The sequence below is a fragment of the Puntigrus tetrazona genome, chromosome 24 (assembly GCF_018831695.1).
Source record: "Puntigrus tetrazona isolate hp1 chromosome 24, ASM1883169v1, whole genome shotgun sequence".
Taxonomy (NCBI): Eukaryota; Metazoa; Chordata; class Actinopteri; order Cypriniformes; family Cyprinidae; genus Puntigrus; species Puntigrus tetrazona.
In genome coordinates this window covers 10,418,237-10,438,361 of record NC_056722.1, presented here as the reverse complement: position 1 = coordinate 10,438,361, position 20,125 = coordinate 10,418,237, and the positions used below count along the sequence as shown (strand labels likewise).

General features: G+C 37.2%; 1 protein-coding gene across 1 annotated transcript in view; it reads left to right on the top strand.

Moving 5' to 3' along the window:
- Window positions 1-1,898: 1,898 nt before the first annotated feature.
- The window catches only part of myo3a (myosin IIIA), a 70,291-nt gene continuing 52,064 nt past the window's right edge, over window positions 1,899-20,125 (top strand). The window contains exons 1-3 of the mRNA XM_043225714.1: window positions 1,899-1,998; window positions 14,772-14,955; window positions 16,129-16,263. Coding sequence (XP_043081649.1) covers window positions 1,970-1,998; window positions 14,772-14,955; window positions 16,129-16,263 — 348 coding nt within the window. The 5' untranslated portion in view covers window positions 1,899-1,969. The remainder of the gene's footprint in view (window positions 1,999-14,771; window positions 14,956-16,128; window positions 16,264-20,125) is intronic.

The window sequence follows — 20,125 nt, the reverse complement described above, 5'->3', positions numbered from 1 at the left end:
TGAAGCTGGAATCAGTGCGTTAAGAGTCTTCACGCACAGACGTCTCCAGGAAAAGGGCTACCAAGACATTTCTGAAACAGAAGCAAAGTTAGAAGCATCTTACCTGGGCTGAGGAGAAAAATAACTGTACTGTTACTCAGTGGTCCAATGTCCTCTTTTCAGATCAAATTTTGCATTTCATTTGAAAATCACGGTCTGGAGTCCAGAGGAATACTGGAGAGGCACAGATGTCCGGTGTGAAGTTTCTGAAGTCATTGATGATCTGGGGTGCCATGTCATCTGCTGGTGTTTATTTATTGTTTTTTATGAAGTCTAAATTCAATGCAGTCGTCTATCAGGTGATTTTGAAGCACTTTTTGCCTCCATCTGCTCACAAGCTTTATGGAGATGCTGATTTCCTTTTCCGGCAAGACTTTAGCACCTAGTGCTTTGCTGACCATGATATTACTGTGTGTTCGATTGACCCAATCTGGAGCGATTTCCTAATGTTACCCTGTGTCTAAATCAAATCAGTGGGCAGATTTAAACCTCAGATAATGTAGAAGTAGGCGTTGATCTCCTTCAGCAGAGAATATTCCAAATGACATTGCATTTGGATTTGGAAGCTTGCTTTCAGTAGAAGTCGCTTTTGAACTAAGTTTAAGTTCTGAAACTTACAGAATGTTTATATTCATTTTCTCATTATGTGCCAAAACAATTTTATTTCTCACTTCATGGCATAAAACAGGCGTAGATAAATTATTCACAACAGATGTAACCTGCTTTTAGTCGTGAAGGATTACAAAATGGTATTTGTGCTGAGAAAATACTATCATCTGAGAAAAGGTGAAGAGACAGAAACCTGAACATAATGTGATATGATGGTGGTGGTCAGACTGAGCTACTTGTGTGAATGAGGATCTTGTGAAGTAGTGCATCTGCTATCTCCAGCAGCAGCTGGGGGGAGTCATGCTCCAGTAGCCCCTCACAATGGTGAGCAGATTTAGCGGCGCTCCAGCAGGAACACATTCAGCTCACGTCCCCGAGCACGACAATGGCCTCATCATTGGCCGCATCAGTCTATTGACGCGTGCCTGCAACCCTCAGCGCCCATCAAACCTGCCAAGAGAATCTATGGCTTTTCACAAATCTTTTTCAGACACGCTGTCCCGGTCTCCCTCTGTTATAACAGAAGTATTAATTCCTCTGGAACATTTTCGAATTTTTTTTTTAAGAACAGCAGTAAAGGCTCTTCGGTTGATTGGCTTGCAGGAGTAATGAACTTCTGCTGTGAATACGCTGACTTCACAGTGTCTGTATTGTACAGGTTACAATTGCGACTTGATCAGACTATTTTTCAGAGCCATTTTTTTGGACGTGTCACTGAAAGCTTTAGGAAAGAGTAGATCCCAAATATATAGATCCCAATGTCTCCTGTTTCTACTACACAGAAAATAGATTAAATGGTACATGGGATATCTCCTTTTTCTTTTGACGTAACAGTCCTCTTTGTTTCAAATGTATATTCTCTAGCATTGAGTTTCGGTGTATCAAATTGTGATTAGATTTGTCAATCAAATTCTCAATGATCGAACACATGAGTTATGGATCCAAATGATTTTTAAATCCTAAACTCTCTCTCTCTCTCTCTCTCTCTCTCTCTCTCTCTCTATATATATATATATATATATATATATATATATATATATAGCTAAAGAATAACTGAAACAACTGAACTCCATGAAATATTTAACACTACTAAGGAACATCCAAGCACTGTGTCATGATGCATGTTTATTTTCCATTTCAGATTTGTCGTTCTCGATTCCCAATGGATGAATGATGGCTGTTCTGAATGATGGTTATTATCTGGTCTTGAGTCCAGTGTGTGGGCTAAGATGCTTTCGCCCACTGAAGCCACTTCACTTTAGATAATTGTGTTAAAAGCAGCCTCGTGTATCCAAATCGTTCGGTGCAGAACTGTCCAAACATGTCTGGAGACAGCTGCATTCACCGCTGGTAAGAACAACTCTTTTCCACCATAGCTCCACTATATTTGATATCTTTCGAAGAATCCATCATTAAATCTAAACCGTTGTTCATTCGGTGTTCCCATACTGTCATATACTGCAAAACATTATCCATCTTTATTTCCTCTGTTTAAGCTTAACATTTATTAGTATGTCTTTCAGTGCATTTTGATAGCTACATTAGCTGATCTGAAAAAGGAAGTGACTTCTGAAGTAATGTGTATGGAATTTAAATTGTGTTTGTAGGATCCCCCAAAGATTTTTTTTTAGCTAGATAACAGAATGGAAAAAGTTGTTTAATTAGTTGACCATTGTCTTACATGTTTCTGCTCATATTTTGGGGGAAAAGTATAATTTAATATTGAGAATATTGTGAAATTTTATAGCTCTAAAGTATTAATATAAATTATGTTTATTGACTATTATATTCTCAAAAAAATTATAATAATTTTTTTTTCTCTCTTTATTCTGATTGAATTTCATTTGTTATTTGATTGGTTTTTCCCCTCTGCTTTTTCTATGAATAGTAAAAAAAAAAAAAAAATTTATAGGATTTCACAACCTTGTGAGGTTAATTATTAGAATTGGAAAAGATTGAAATAGGTAGGAGGAATGAAAATACTCCCTTTCTTTTGGTGAAAGACATGAAGCCACACTCTGACAGAGCTGTACTCACAGTAATAAGCAATTAAATCCATCATGCTACGGTAAAAGTGTTAGACAAACCTCATGCATTCCCGCTGTCCTATATACCGTATTACATGTCATTTCTTTTGCCTTGTACATGACACATGCATTATACCTCAATTAGAATTGCTACTCTCAAATGACAAGCAATTATTTAGTGCACAACTCAAACGCTTGTGTAGAGCTGCCTTTTCAAAGTAAAGGTGAATTATTAGATTGCTGAGACTTGCTATTTATTATTTGATGTTATTATTACAGTTAATTACATTTGCTTAAAAATTGTTTAGATATTAGAAAAGCGAAAAAAAAAGTCAAATGTGGACTTTGATGGGTAAATTAACCTTGGTTGGCCCGTCAGTGTTGGGGGATTTGATGAATTCGACGTGCTTGTCGCCCTGAGGCAAAGCCATTTGAATCGACACCTGCCTCAAAACAGCCCAGACTCAAGTGTGTGTGGAAACAATCACGACGACTGTGTAAATACACTGGATCTCCAGCTGTGATGCACTGATTGTGGAAAGAAGCTAAGAAAAAAAATGATTAGACGAATATGAAGAGACAGCTGCGTGTCTTCTGCTGTTGCAGCTAATAGTGTACACAAACGATGCACGACGAGACATATTCAGCTTTTTCCCTTATGCGTAAATAGACAAAAAATTCTCATAATCAAAATTGCAGTGTTTGCTGATAATGAAGTATTTTTACGCAGTTTGCATTAAGTCGTAATGTAGTAAATAGTGAAATTTATTATTAATGAAGAAAATTTGTACTGTCAAGGAGAGTAATACAGAACGTGCAGTTTGTGGTTTATAAGGAACTATTAAGCGAATTGTGTTCACATTCCAGCCTCATCTGCTTTCGTATGTAAACTATGCATTATTAATACGGAGATTACAGAATTTGATTATTTAATATTACTGTTTAACATTACTGTTTACACTTAAAGTGTTTCTAAAAAGTTTTGTCGCCCTGTTTAATGATTGAAATATTGGCAAAACTAATTTTGTTCACATACCATACATTTATTGTTTTGAGAAGATCTGAATATTTGCGGTGTTGAACCAGATATAAAATAGGGGGGTTATCACGTGATTGATGGGTTTTTGTAACAAAAATATTTTTAGTTTTCAAATTATAACCTAAAAATAAATTAGCGAAAAAAATGAAATTCGGCTTCCTGGCTGATCTATTATTCAACGTAAGACGTATGATGTAAGTTGCATCATATGTCGAGTTAGAAATCAGTTAATAAGTGCACTCTTGCAGGAAAAAAAATGGTGTATAGGTTAGTGTCACGATTTATGGAGCTTCGAAATAATGGCCTCCATTAGCATTACCTGCCTTTTCATTTTTGGGTGAACTTTTCCTTTAAAAAGTAGAATAAATATTTAAAATTCATCCCATTTAAAAATGTTCCCTTTATTTTTTGCGCTAAAGAAATTGACTAATGTGATTTTCATATTTACACATTTTATTTATTATATTAATAATTTATTATTTTGTCTGATACACTTATCAAGTCGTACATAAAGGGGACATAATGTACTGCATGAGTTCGAGCTAGAATTAGCCCTATTTCATATCTTAATAACCATGAGCATCTTGTATTAGGCATCTGTCGGCATGGCCTTTTTCTCATTATGATCTTCATTGTCAGTGTAAGTAAATGGCAAGCATAAAATGTCAAACAGTGAGTGAATAATGTTCCCAGGGATTTTGAACCGGAAATCTAAGTCGAACATATGCCTAAAGCATCAGCCAACAGTCCAGTGGGGAGCGTATGATTTATGTTTATCTGGATTGATTAATTAAAGTCTCGAATTCATCCTTATATCTTCATAACTTGCTTTGACAGGATCTTAATGATAGTTTCACACTTTAGGCAATGCAGGCTACGAAATCTGCAAAGGATCACAAATTGATTATTATCATAGATACATAGCAGAATAAGACAATGCTGGGCTAGTAGATATTTGCATCCACTGAGTAATAGTTTTTCATTGGGTGCTTTTTATTGTGAAGTCTGAATAAATATTATTATTTGTAGTGTTTCGATTGTAGTGTGACGATTATTGATTGGAACAAACCCCAAGTATTAAACTATTAAGTATATAAACCAGAATATCACACTATATTTACTGGATACAGATGCACATTTCAGAATCTTACTATCGAACTAATACTGTGCATTTGGACGTACTACTTATTTAACACGTATTAATATGTACCTTCTAGGTTTCAATAAGGTACAAAAGTGTACCCTTTGAAAGACTAGCACCCTAGTGGCCAACCTGAGAACTCAGCAACGACTTCAGAAAAACCCTAGCAATCACCCAAACATCTGCATAGCTACACTCTAAAAACACACTGGCAACCACCATAATCCATTTGTATATAATTTTTGTTCTGATTAGCGCATGGTCGGTGAATCGTAGAGACTGTGCACTTTGAATAAGAGCCCAGGACAGGTAATGTGTCTGTCTGGCTCATTGTCTGAAATGGGGGGCCGGCCTTTGTACAGAGATTCAGTCCAAGTAGGTTGTGGGCCCGGTGCCCACACTAATCATGGGGTCATTACGGCCACTGCTGTGTCTCCGCCTGTGGGTTGGACTGCACCATTTGTAACCCAACAGAGCAGGAAATGAGGCACTTTAGCTGTGGTAACTCAAGCCCGGGAGATCCAGTTGAGGGAGCACCACTTAAAGAGGCTGATCAAATTGGACCCCTTTGGAAATGAAGGCCGTCAGAGGCCAGGGAGACCTGAAGAGGGGCCGGGGAGATGTCAGCGTGATGCATGACGAGGGGCCTCCTCATGGGCCGAGACGTGAACGACTTTATACAGAGTTATTGATTGCCTCTGGTCCTCCCATCAGCCTGTGATTGATGGTCCTCTTTCTAGAGGTTGAAACATCAGTTCTGTCTTTTTCACACTGCTTCGAATTATGATGTTTGCCTGGGCTAGTCGTATGAGAGAACGCGGAGAAAGGAAAGCGTCAGGGAGGGTAAAAAGCGATGATGAAGTAGCAGCATCTTCCGACAGTCTTACCGGGGTGCACACAGCAAGCGAGCAGCATGGCATCTGGCGTCTCCTCCGGTTTGAAAACTGAACCTCGGGCAAGGGAGGGACCTAATGAACGCCACGGGAGCTTCATAACAAACTAGAGAAACAGAGAAGCAGCCATGAATATTTCAGCTTTCTGCAGCTCTTCAGGTATAATGCTCTATCTCTGCCGGCCAGACAGATAAACAGGCACGTAGACGTTGGGCAGCAGCCCCTGTTGGTGAGTGTTGTCACCAGTGAAGTGTGAAAGGCTGCTGAAATTGATTGACAGAGAAAAAGATGCTTGTCTATGCTTGCCAATAATTGGGTGTTATAGGGGGAGTTGAATGCTGCAACTTACTGGACGTCCACTCAGGCAACGAGAGGATGGAAGCTCAGGAAAGATTTTAAGTCAGTGTTGATTGATGCAGAGAAGGGCGGAATGGACTGATGACTTGCATTTGTATGTGGCATGTAACAAATCTATGAACCGGTACATTGTTATAGGTCTAAATTGGGTCTTTGCATCACCTTAGGTTCAGCAAAGAGCCATCTTCCTATTAAGAACTAGTTTTAGTTCTTGAGGTGGTTCATTGAAAATTTAAACAATCTGTGTTTTTGTTTCTCGGTTTGTTAAAGCCTATATAGGCTCCAACATGTACATGGTTTTCTAAAACATTAGATGATAAAAAGTTCAACTTCAGTGTTCTCCAATGACATTAGGCTGTAAAACCCAAAATAAATAGATAAAACATTCACAGTGACTTTCACTTGAACGTAGACATAGTGAATTGTTGGTGGGACTTTGTGTCTTGTGCCTCTAAGAAAACACCTGGTTTTGGAGGTTTTTAACATGTGTTTTATTGCAATTACAAATGTTTTAATCTAAGAAAACATGTAATCCAAGTACCACAATACGAATGTAACAAATTCTGATTACTTTTTGATTCTTTCAAGGTCACATATAAAGTAAATAAAGCAATAGCAGCGACATCATGATGACAAATAAAATATTTGATTCACATTATTAAATATTTAAGTAAATATCTGTTACACTTCATTGTAAGGTGTCATTGTTTAGATTTAAGTACTGAGTAATGTTAATTGTCTTCATGTACTTCCTATTCTTAGGATTAGGGTGCTTGTAACGATGCATAATTCATTGTTGTACGTGAGTAAGTACATAAACGTCTGCTATGAAACCAGAACACTACAGAAACACAAAACGATTTCGCCACAGAAAATTACACGATACAATTGCTTTTTCAAGCAAATATAATGAGAACAGATGCAGCGAAGAAGACTTGTTCCATGTGGTCATCAGATATTCTTCTTCAACATCTTACTTCACTAAATTATTTCACATTTTTCAGGTCCTCGTAAAACAGGAAAATAACCAAAACCCATGAAGAACGAGCAAATAAATATATTAAACAACAGGATTAAAATGACAGATTATTTGCCACAAATGCATGTTTTATTATGCACAGAAAGCACATGCTATCTTTCACAAACGTACACACAGATGATTTTATCAGTAAAATAGTTTAGCAGTTAAAACTACTTGACATTTCTTTCTAGTGATGTAACAATGGTGCTGCTGGTAGCGACATCTTAAGCTAAAATGTTGTGAAGAAAAAATGCAGCGAAGAGGTCTCTGGTTTGAGTCACAGGAAGTCTTTTTGAGTAAATTTTGCTGGAACAGGCACCTCCAACTCCACATAGGGCACGTAATTTATTACTTAATAAAAAAAAAACCCCTTTTGCCAAAAGCTGGTACAAATAAAATGCTACAATTGCAGCAACTAAATATATCTGCAGTCATCATACTGATACTGAAATGACCCTGTCTGCTTGGTAATGCTGTCATTGTCAGAAGTGAAGACACTAGATGTCTCTCTAAGATAGATAAGTCACATTAAATCTTTTCAACGGCGCAGGCTTGGATGTAGTAGCACAGTACCATCTGTTGCTCTCGTTGCGAGTCTGCGAGAACAGAACAATAGCATAAACCTCAAAGAAATCAAGCTGTCTGTCCTTACCTTGCTCTTGCCTAGTGCATGCACTGTTGGTCGAAACTTTATCTCGCTGTTATATAGCCTGATGTCTTGTGCCATGGCCCATTGCACCTATTACAGTATGGGTGTCCAAACATTTGCCTGTTTTAGTCTGTCATCTGCAAGCGATATCGCATACCTTCTTCCATAGGTCACTTCAGCCGAGCAGCAACATTGAGCTGACATAAAAGCAACGGGCAGAAGCCGAGCATGTTGGGATATTGTACAATATTGTGTTACTTTTTGTTGATGAATAATGCATAATACAGAGAGATAACCTAACTGTAGGCAGTAACTAGCACAGTCTCCTTCCTCTGTGACGGGAGGCTATGACTGATTGATACCTGAGCATGTAGAAGCAGCGGCGAACTGTAAGTTCAGGTTCAGTTACTTGCATGGTGTGGACTTTTAGATTTTGCTTGAACGTTTGGATAAACCAGGGGTTTCTAGATTGGTGTGCAATTAGGAAAACTGCAGGATTAGTTAAACACATTGTAGTTTTTTGCAAATAGAGAAAAACATTGGTCTGTTTTTGCAAAAGTCAACATTAGTGCTGTCTTTGGAACTGGCTTTATCGCATTTGAGTTGTATTATTTATGTTGAATGGTTTTCTTTTTTATTGTCTTCAGTGACCTTAGTAAGGGCAGGGCTAGATAACCAAATTTGGGTGATTTGCCTATACCTTCAGGTGGGGGATTGGCTGTATTCGGTGCTTTGAATGTGTGCTTGTGCATGTGCCTTAGTGTAATACATGTCTTAGCCACAATGGGACTTCATAGGGATGGGGTTTGATTTGCATCTAAAGTTTCAGGTAAACATCAGTTATGTTTTTTGATTTGATGATGATGATGATGAGTGACCTTGGGAAGCAATTGGTATTTTTTGCAGTAGCATGGCGAATTGATAAAGTAACTATAATAATAGTACAGCAGGTTAAATAAGGCATACTTGGAGTAACTTGCAAAAGTTATGTGCTCTTGTTGACTTAATGTACATATTCATAAAACAATATTTGGATTGCCTTTGATGGCTTAAGGATGATTTGTTGTCCCTGTAATGCTGTCTTAAAATGAGTCTTTTATTTTTCCTTTGCATGCTTTTGCTCTGCAAAGGTTAAACTGAAACCTCAACCCTCTCACAGCCTTGTAAATTAGCTCAGGTCTCCTTTCTTCCCCTGGCGTTCCTGGCTCTTGTTTCCTTACTCTCCTCAAGTTGCTTTGACTTTTGTTCTTTAAAAAGGTGAAACAAGGCGACTTACCATGGTGCAAAATGTAATATCTTGAAATGTTTCAGAGGGCTGAGCACTTTCATGAAGTCGCTCTCTGGATGCAAAGCTGGCAGAGATGACATCTGGGCAAAACAGGTATGCAAATGTACAATGAATTCACTAGTGCATAACATTTATAATTGCGGCACGGTATTTCAGAGCAAAACCTTGCACTCTACAAACAGGTGTTAAATGCACTGAAACAGTGCTGCACAGTATTTATATTAAAGAGGCAAACATGTCTCATGTATACGTAAATTGCCCTTTGTATTAGATTGTACCATTTTTGCACAAATCATGGCGATTTGCCTTTTACTTTTCTTTTTTATTCATTAAATGTTTGTGTATTTTCTGTTGTGATTTCGGCTGCGATAATTCAGCAAATTATAGAGAAGATCTTTATAACTGGGTTTATCAGATGTGTGATGCAGTATACACATTTAGCATTTTTACGTAATTTGCATAAATCCTTTACTGAACTGGATGCTAAACACACACAGACAACATGTGCAAATAAAATGGTACCAATGGTTGTTTGTGAATTCGTCCATGTGTGTTTAGTGCCTTTTAGGGTAACAATACATCTTTTTTTGTCCTGGCTGGGATTTTTAAATGACCTAAAATGACCAGATTTTGTTAACCTGAGTTTGTTTTACTATTGTTTTTATACTTTCTGAAATGAATGACTGAAAAATAGTTTGACCCATAGTGTGCGAGTTTTGTACATAATTGACCAGTTGTGTTGTGCAAGAAAAGAACAGAATGCAAATGCATGTTTGACTGAAAGCATGTTGTGTAGGGCTGAAACTAAAAATACTAAAAAAGATCTTTTACAACAACCTGTCAAAAAAGTCCAATTTAACTTGAAATCGTTTCAGAAAAGTGGGGCTAAAACACAGGCTCAGTAAGTGAACATTGGCACGTTTTTATTACGTTGATATAGTTATGTATTGCGAAAAGATAATGCTCTATCTTGTTGGAAATATGCCTTAACAAATGCAAAACTGAAACGCATTTGTTGATGCAAACGTGCCATTTCAATGTCTTTTTACGCAGATTTGAACAGTTTTGTCGAACCGTAGTTATATGGGGGTTATTGCATGTCCTCTGAAGTAGATCAATGTATTTTTTGTAACAAAAATATTTCTAGTTTTGAAATGATAACCTATTAACTGTCTTCCGGTAACGGCCACATGCGCTTCCCTGAAAGCACGTATTCGCTGATCTCTGATTCGACGTATGACGCAGCTTACGTCATAGGTCATAAGTCGAGACAGAGGTCAGCCAAGACGAGCTCACAATTTTGGGTTAACTATTCTTTTAAATACATCTTCATACTACATGAGCTACCGAACCAACCTACCATCTATGAAAACCCATAGATGTGAAGCTGGATATGTGTGATGCTAACATTCAAAAGCAAATATCCTACCATATTAATATGGTTTGAAGTCATAGCACGTAATTGGGCGAAAAGTACGTTTTATTGATTCGAAAAGGTGTCTGAGTGTTACTGCCTCTAGTGTTCATTTCTTTTGGAAACTGCAGTGATATGTACTTGTTGGCACGTATTCGTCTCTCGCTAAAAAAGTGCACCAAGATTTATGCCATGAGACCAAGTAGTTAATATCTGTTGTGCAACATCTTGTTCGACAATAAAAAGGCAATGTTTTGTTGTTAAATTAGCTTAATTTTATTACATTTTAAAGTAGCAATCAAACTGTTCAAGCTTTAATAATTAATTACATTAAATATATTTTTTATGATACGTTTGTATTGAATCATAGAACATGGAATTCAGAAAAAAAGAAATTGGACAAAAGAATTTAGGGAAAATAAAATGGTTTTCATGGGGCCCTAAATAAGAAGGTATCTTACTCTGTAGTCTGTAGTGGTTTTTTTTACCAAAATGATCTAGGAGGTTGCCAGAAGGTTGTTATGGTTAACATTAATGTCTCAGACCTTAAGTATGAGCACAGTACTGATCAAGGGCCACTTAAAAATGCTTATGCTAATGCACCTCATAACCTTTTAGTACCATAGATAGGGGAGGTCATGTTACACACTCACACCCAATGTCTTGTAATTTGTGAGTGCTGAGGTGGGCTAGTCTTATCTTTCGGTTTCTCCTGTGTCTCTGTGTCATGGAGTTTTGTAACATATAGAAGCTCAATTCATTATTGAACAAGATCCTAGGACACTTTACATTGTGCTCAGTTACATGCTACGTGGCCTCACTCTTTAGAAGGCTAATCACTTGGAATAAGTAATGACCGAAAATATCCTGTCAGCATAGGTGATGTTTTATAAGAGATTTGGTTTTTGCATGTTTGTACCGAAAAGCAAGTAGGCCGACGTGCTTCCTTTTGACTGCATCCTGAAACTGAGCAACTTAATTGCCACTTTCTGCAAGTGAGAACAACATTTGTTTTGAAAATGAAGTCAATGTTTTGTCCTTTGTACAGCAAAGATTGAAAGGAACCACTTACAACAGAAAGTATATGTTGCAGGAGTAGTTAAACTGATCGAAGGTTTAGCCTATAAAATACAATATCCTTCAGTGGGGGGCTAGTAGGTTTGCCAGCAAATGTTGGTTTGTAGTTGCTGAAAACTTTTATTTCTATTTGATTATTTTCTTATCTCTGGTTACAGGGTTTAAAAATTGAGCCAGACGTATTCAGCGAGCGCTAAAATATGTGTAAAAATGGACAAAATGGATCAAGATTATTTACTTGTTCTTCCACCTTGTGGTTTTTTTCCAAATGATGGAGGAATCTTCCAAAATATCTAATAATTCTTGGTACTGAAAAAGGAAAAAGTGTCATTTTTGCTATAAAAAAGTAATAGTACAGCAAGTTGTACCATATTCACAGACAAAATGGCAATTTCAATAGAAAGTGTTGTGTTTTATAAATACTAGCCACTTCGTGAAAGAGCTTTCTCTGGTGTAAAGCCCCTAACACAGGATAAAGATGCTTCTTAAGCTACTCTGTCAGGTTACTTTCTATGGGTTAGAGAGGTAGTCCCCTGGAGTTATATTCTTAGTTGTTCTAACTAGCCTTGGCGTCTGTATCAATGAGTATCTAAATGAGGAAAGGCTCATGGCGTAGTCGACTAATTCCACTTAATCCTAACATATCTTCTGCTGCTTAGCATTGTTTCTGGTGCCAGGCATGGCTCGCTGGGATTAGCTTTAGCTGTGGTTAACTCCTCCACAAGTGTTCACACGCCGCGACTGCTTCAAAATGGTCAATATGGACTTATTCAACAAAATTTTCATCGACCATTTAGGAAAGGAATGTAAGTGACATGCTGAACTATACAGTTTTATCTTAAAAATGAGTTCAATTGCAGTTAGAGTAGAGAAAGAGCTGGTTGAACTTTCACCCGGTAGAGTTACAAATGGTAAGTCTGGTAGTGAGACAGTCTAATAGGTCGGCGATTTACTAACAGTAGTTACATAATTTCGAGCTCGATTAACTATTGTTTGAAATGAATGTGTTTTTATTATTATTTTAAACAACAAAAGTATTTATGTCTGATTTTATGACTGTTTTATAGTTAGATATTACTATTATTATTGTTACTTTGCACTAAATGATTTGTTCACTCAAACATATATGTATATTAATGACATTTTAAACCGATAACCGATATTTCATTCTTGTGTTCTGCAGAACACAAAAGCACAGTGTTTAAAGAATGTTTACTTATTCTATTTTCACACAATTCTGCAAAATATTGTTTAGTTTAACAATTGTTCGTCGTATTGAATGTGCAATTCCTGGATGCTTGTAAGGCAAATTCAAACAAACGTCAACGTATTTCTTAGCAGAGCTCTAAAGGAAGTCGGTCTTCATTTTCAAAAATTTGTCTGGTGTTATAATATATATCGGTCTCTATGTGAAATTAGCTTACATGCTAAAATACACAATGCAACTTTTTCATTGCCCAAGCTAATGCTGGAGTTCATTAGGAATCCCATTCTTCACTGTAGTTTTATAGCCGGCACATCAGGTTATGGTAGCCAACGCATGCAGAGAACACAAACGAGGTCATAAAAGCTGCTTGAATCAGGGTCTCTGTGATTCACTCACATTAAAGAGGCATACCCAGATTCTTCATCACAACAATATGAGACTATTATGAGGCGCTTAAACCACAGGAAGCAATAGCTTTGTAAATGAAAGGAAGGGATGCAACATTGGCAACAATCCTCTTATCTACTTCTGTTTTATTATTGGATGTTATAACAGAAACAGTTCCCTTCAGTTCAAGGGTACACAACTTTGTTCAAATGTGTGCTATTACTGGTTTAAGTGATCAGACATAAGATTTGCTTTGGTCGGGTGTGTCTATCTTTGTCCCAATTCCGAGGCTGCATCCTCCGATCGATGCTTCACAACATTTATGCGTTTATGTAATGTTAGATATTTAACAGATTTTGAATGAAACTCAATACTAACATTTAAAATTGTAATGCGGCATTTCCTTTTAAAAGTGTCCTGTAGTCACTTACACAATGAATCGTGAAATAGTGTAGACCATGAAGGATCCATCTGTTGTATCCTGCAAGGCCTCGGAAGCAAAGGATGCATTTCGTGGACCGATTTGAAGGAGACCTTGAATTGGTTGCACTGCTGTAATATTACTTTCATGCTGAGATTAGCTCCAACACACCTGTTTGGAAGATCCAAGTGATCCTGATGACCCTGATTAGTTGGTTCATGCGTGTTTAATTAGGGCTAGAGCTAAACATTGCCAGAACACTCCCTTCAAGGAGCAGGACTGGTCACCCCTTTTCTTGGGAGAAGAGAAAAATGGAAAAATATGCATTGAACAAAAGACCTCCAAATCATATTTAGAAATTAAAATTTTAATAAACAAATTTCAGGCTCTTTTCTTTTAGGACAGTGAACAACCACCTAGCAAACACCACAACCACTCCAAAGCAATGCCCTGGCAGCTACCCATAATACTCTAACGTAGTGCTTTGTACAGGCAGGCACTATTCATGTTTCTTCAGAACTTGAAAACTCTGCTGCTGGGTTTCTTTTATGGGGAAAGCTTCTCTGTAAGTTTTTGCATTGTGCAAAAAGATATGTATTGTTTTCTTTCACTATGACATAGTTACTGCTAGGTTTCTTCGAGCAATCTCCACATAATGTCTTTGAAGGAACACGACTTCTGACCCTTTGGTAAACTGGTTCAGTGCATCCTCAGATCTTCCAGCCTTTGATCATATCCGCATGATTTTTGTTTTCCGAAGAGGGACTCACAAATTACGAGATCATAACCCTTGAGAAGTAAATTGAGCCAAAATCTGTAGTGCAAATTTTTCCATCCTGTCCTCAATGACAGGCAAAAGCGAACAGCTTTTGCAAAACGTCTGTGGGATTCAGACATAAGTCAGACATAATGAGTGAGTTTGTCAAGTAGGACTTGTTTATACTGTAAATATGGATTTTTGTTAATCCTGGAGAAACATTGCTGTCATGCAAAAATAGTCCCAGCTGTACCAAGACTAATTTTAAAGCCCATGCCTACATATTGGTGTATATTTTCATGCATATTTTCTTTTACTCATCGCATGGTTGTTAAAAAGGTGTTATCTCACGTGTACAGGCATCACAAGTGAAAAAACAACTTCCACTTTAAACAGCAGGTAGCCGTATATAACTCAAGACTCAATGTACGCTCTTCCTCTTTAGGAGATCGCTCGGGAAGATGTTTCCCCGCTCAGGAAAATCCATCGTCTTTGACAGCTTTCCAGATCCATCTGACACCTGGGAGATCATTGAGACTATTGGTAAAGGGACTTATGGGAAAGTTTATAAAGTGCTTAACAGGGTCAATGGCAGCAAAGCCGCCGTCAAAATACTGGATCCAATCCATGTGAGTAAAACCCTGCTAGATCGAACCTGTATGTGGTGTGTGTTTTTTAGGTCACAAAGAGAAACAAAAGCATGCACATCTGTGAGACCTTGAGTGAGCCCTGAGTCGTAATTTTTAAATAGAGCAAACTCAAGGTCAGATTTATTCAGAACTGAGGTTAAAAGTAGAGCCGTTGTAGGCCCTTCAGGTTCAATCAGTTCACATTTGTGTGCATATGCATGTATTTGCGCATTTGTGTGTACCTGTGAAAGTGTTTACGCCTTAAGAGAGGCCTAGAGGCAATTACTGACCACTGAGAACATCTACTTGCCACTGTCATGTTAGAAAGAGAACATCTATATCCTGCAGATAACGCCAAAAGGCTCTCTGTGTCTCCATCTCTCTCATTATTTCTCTAGCCACATACTCTGTCTTTTAGTGACTGGGCAAATAAAAGGACCCCTAACAGCACATACCCAGACTAATCATGATGAGATGGCTTTTCAGAAAATGTGCAATTTGTGTTCATTTACTTCACAAGAGTTTCTCCAGTTCACCCTTTCAAGGTACTGAGAGGAGGCTTGGAAGTATTTCAATGGCCTTTGGCTGCCAGTATATTTAAAATTACTCATCTATATCAAATAAATCTAGGCTTAATTTAATAGACTGCAGCTGCCATGGTCATTGTACCTCAGATATTCACAAATATTTATTCTCACCGCTTTCCAAGCACGGAAAATGCAGTAATCATGTGTAGTAATAGAAATATGGAGCACATTTGAAGCCAAAAGGCATCACAGAAAAGACGTATTTTCCGTATCCATTAAAATTCTACATTCAGAGTTTGTTTTCCCTCCAGGTTCAATCAGTAAACAGTAATTTTTCCAACACTGGAGGATGTGGAAGCCAACAAATATTGCTTCAATACATCCCGCATGTGTAGTGTACTGCTGGGGCCTGTGGGGCTTTATTAATGCTGACATTTCATGGCCTTCGCAGTTTTGATATATTTCATAGATAAAATGACTCACAAAAAATATTTGTTTTGCATCAGTGACTCTCTTTGAAACATGAAATAATTTAAGAAATGTTTGATTATTCAAAAATGTCAATTTTAAGAAGTTTAAACTATTGCCCGGTTGTAGAATTATAGTAAAATAGTAAAATAAAAATTGATTAATCTGTTTCTTTAAGGATATTGATGAGGAAATCGAAGCTGAGTATAACATCCTGAAAGCTCTCTCAGACCATCCCAATGTCGTCAAGTTCTTTGGAATGTTCTACAAGAAGGACGTCAAGAACGGAGACCAGCTATGGCTAGTGCTGGAGGTAAAGTTCAATTCTGTGTCATACACGTGAACCTCACTTATTTCAACTTGTTGTACATCACACACATGTTAAACTGGGCTTGCGACATTATCGGCAAAACACTTTTAAATTACACAATCAATCACAGTTATATTTATATTTTGCAGCCGGAAAACATGCATATGCTAATGTGCTAGTAAATCAGGGCAAAGTGTAGTGCATGCTATATCATTATCACATTATAGATTTATTGCTGTCATCACGGTGTGGGCTGATGGGATATGTATGAAAGCAGTGGGAATCTGTTTAAAGAGGATTTGCAAAATGTGCTGCTAATAAAAGGTTATTAGTATCAACAGCTCAGTATTTTTCCGGAACATAGAACATTTCTAAAATCTCATTTAACGTCAAGATCTCAAGATCAGGATATTTTGCACACACACACACACACATATATACACACACACACACACACACACATTCATTATTTTTTTAAAACACATTATGCCTGCGGTAATCATAGTGACCTTTTGTGTTGTTTGACTTCTTGAGAACAGACAGGTAGAAAGGTGTGTGTTGTGGAAATGGGATGAGTGTTACGTAAGAGACTTTAGTTTTAGAAGTCGGTCTGGACAGAGTTTTTGTTGTCAGGGCATGGGGGTGTGAAGACGACTACTAATGTGGATTGGCTACGTCCTGCTAAGATGAGCAGGTTCAGAGAGCAATTCTGCATTCAGACACGTAGGCTTTAGCAGGAAAGGGATTGTCTGTCACTGTAATGAGTAACAGTATTCTGACAGTGAGGTTGCTTTATATTGCACCATTCTGTAACTATATATTGATGAATAATGCTCAGTAGTTAGGCCTTTCAGCAGTAGTTATGTCCCATAAATGTTGTATCAACTTATTAAAGAAGTTTTGTTATTGCAACTGAATCAAACAGTAATTAGAATGGGTAAAACACCTAATATTGAATGTGTATCATTTGTATTCTTTAGTTTAATATGTACAACTATAATGCATTTTACATTTTTATAGCTGCAACCGCCTGTATGGTTACGTATAAAAACCTTTTGGGAAAGTTTCATTTCAGGTTCATCAAATAGCAGAAGTGACATAACCCACAATTTATTTTGTGACTAATACAACATAATTATCGGTTTCTTTAAATTGCGCTCTTTTTCAAATATCCTCAAGGCATGTTTTTTTTTTTAAGCCTACTCATTGTTTTTCATAAGTCCCCCAAACTACAGTGATACTAAAATGTACTTCGATACTTATGGACAACATTTTGATGTCAATAGGACAGTCCCAGTTTTCATCTAAAAAATACATTCAATTGTTTTTCCGAAGACAAACATTTGGAACGATACGGGTGACAAAGTGACAAAACTTTAATTTTGGGGTGGAGCCTTTAATACAAGTTAGTCAACCCACAAAACCCAACAAATATATGTTTGGATACATAACCAAAATAATACCATAAAGTTCAAAAATGATGTCTGCCGCTCTGCTTTTTTCGTATAAGTCCACGATTACTAAACAACCCATATCAGTCATAAACCACTACATTTTGTAGGGAGCAAATTATTTAAGTTATGAAAGTGTCACATGTACAGTCTGGAAAGTAATCTTCTCAGTGAGTTTTGTCCTTATGTCCTTTAAATGCACTTCTGATCTTTCGAAGTTCTTTGAAGCCATGAAGTTCAACATGTGCTCAAAAGAATATTTACAAGATGCTATGAACATCTCTGATGATCACTTTTCAAACAGACATTTCTGAGATCTTTTTATTGACTACAGAAGCCTTCATTGAGGGAAACACGCGATCAAATGTCAGTTAGTTTTGTATAATATCTTTGTTAAGCGCAGCGTCAATACTTTTACCCTGGGAAAGCAGATCGTAAACAGGGATTTTTTCTGCTATTGCACAACCAAATCGGATCTTGGATCGTGTTCAACATATTAGACCTGTCTGGAGAGATTATCTCAGGTTTACCTAGTGTGAAACTTTACCTCGGTCTCAAGATGTGAGTCTGAGAAGGGGTTAGTTAACATGTCTCACATAGTCCTGTAACCTAATCTCAGGAAGACAATATCATGACTTTCTAAACCAGTCTCTGTAAATAAAATAAAATTAATAATAATAATAAAAAGAAATAAATAAAGAGGGTGTGGTATAGCTTGTGCAGGGTATATGGTTATATAAAGTTGTATAAAGTTAAAATCTCTGACCTGTGTCAAATATGTTTTATTTGTGGTAAATATTTTTCAGAATCGGAGACACACTTAAACATGTCTAAAAGTCATAGCATAATAAATATTCTTTAAAAATAAAGAGGTTACATCTCAGAATAGCTAATTAATTTTATCAAAGATGCCACAAGAAACAACAATATCCTGAGTGTCTTGTTCAGATACTGCCTCTGTCCAAAATCAATCATGTTTGTGCAGATTTCTGCTGAAATGGAAACCTATTTTTGCTGACAATTAAAAAAAAAAAAAAAAAAAGCATTTCTATGAAGTAACCATATTCTACCCCCACCCCCCACCCCCCAAACACAGTTACCTTACCACAAATTACAAAAGCTATTTTCCTCCTTTGCAAAGCTATAAGAAAGTTCCCTCAGCTGCAGTGGAGAGAATGATCTTTTTTCTTGTTCATGTTTCCCTAAAGAGCTTTGCATTTCTGTATGCAAACTCCCGCATGCAAAATCCACAGTCAGCAATCCAAATGTGGAAGTTAATCCTCTGGCTGGAATCACAGCCGAGCATTCAAGCTGTCAGCAGCAAGTTAGTAGCCGAGGAGATGGGGGGGGACGCAGGGGGGTTAAATTGCCATGGTTACAGTTGTCCCTTCTGAACTGTAATTTTCCGTATTTCAGTAGGATCCGGGAAGAACTCCTCCACGTTGAGTGACCTCTGATTAGAGAGGACTCACACAAATTGCGTCCTCCACTTTGCTGGCTGCTCATCAGGCCCGGTGCTTGTTCTGCCTCTCCTTTGTGTTGTGGGTTCTAATTATGGATATGAAGGAAAGCGCTTTCATCTGTACTCACCGGTTCCTCGTCGTGTAAGGGGCCGACTCCGCTCCGTCATATTAAAACTTCAAAGATATCGGAAATGATATTCATTCGGTTTTGTCCAAGTTGACTTGTAGGCTGCAGTTGGTGGTTAATGGCTGATAGGACTGACGACAGCGCTTCATTGTTGTAGTTTCAAATGAAACCGTACGTCTCTGTACGACTGTTATTCTTTCCATTCATTTAAAATGCCTGGCTTTTTGCGGATATGTAGCCTGCTTGATGAAGTGGATTTATTGACTGGATTCTTAAAAACAGGAGACAATCAATATGACATGGCGCTTGCACCATTGCTCATATTATTTGCAAAACCTGTAATATGATTCTATAGGTAACAGTTAATGCAATAGCTAACATAAAAATACCAGTGCACAAAATTTGTAGTATTTATTGATCAGTTTGATCTGTTTTGCTTGTTTGTTTTTTACCCACACATTTTAACATCTTAATCTGCATAAATTAACATAATGTTAATGCATCAGTGTTAACCCCAAAACTTAGATTATTTTTTAAAGAACATTTTACAAACAGTATACACACACACACACACACACACACACACACACACACACACACACATATATATATTCCTACTTTATCATACATCTGTTTAAGTTTTCAGAAATAGACTGTTTTCATAATTATATTCAGCATGTTAGAATTATATCTAAAGGATTAGAATGAAGTAGTGATGCTGAAAATTCAGTTTTGCCATCACAGTAATTAACAATAAATTAATTCATATTTTAATATTAACGTGTAATATATAATAACGTTTTTTACTGACTGTAAAATTAATA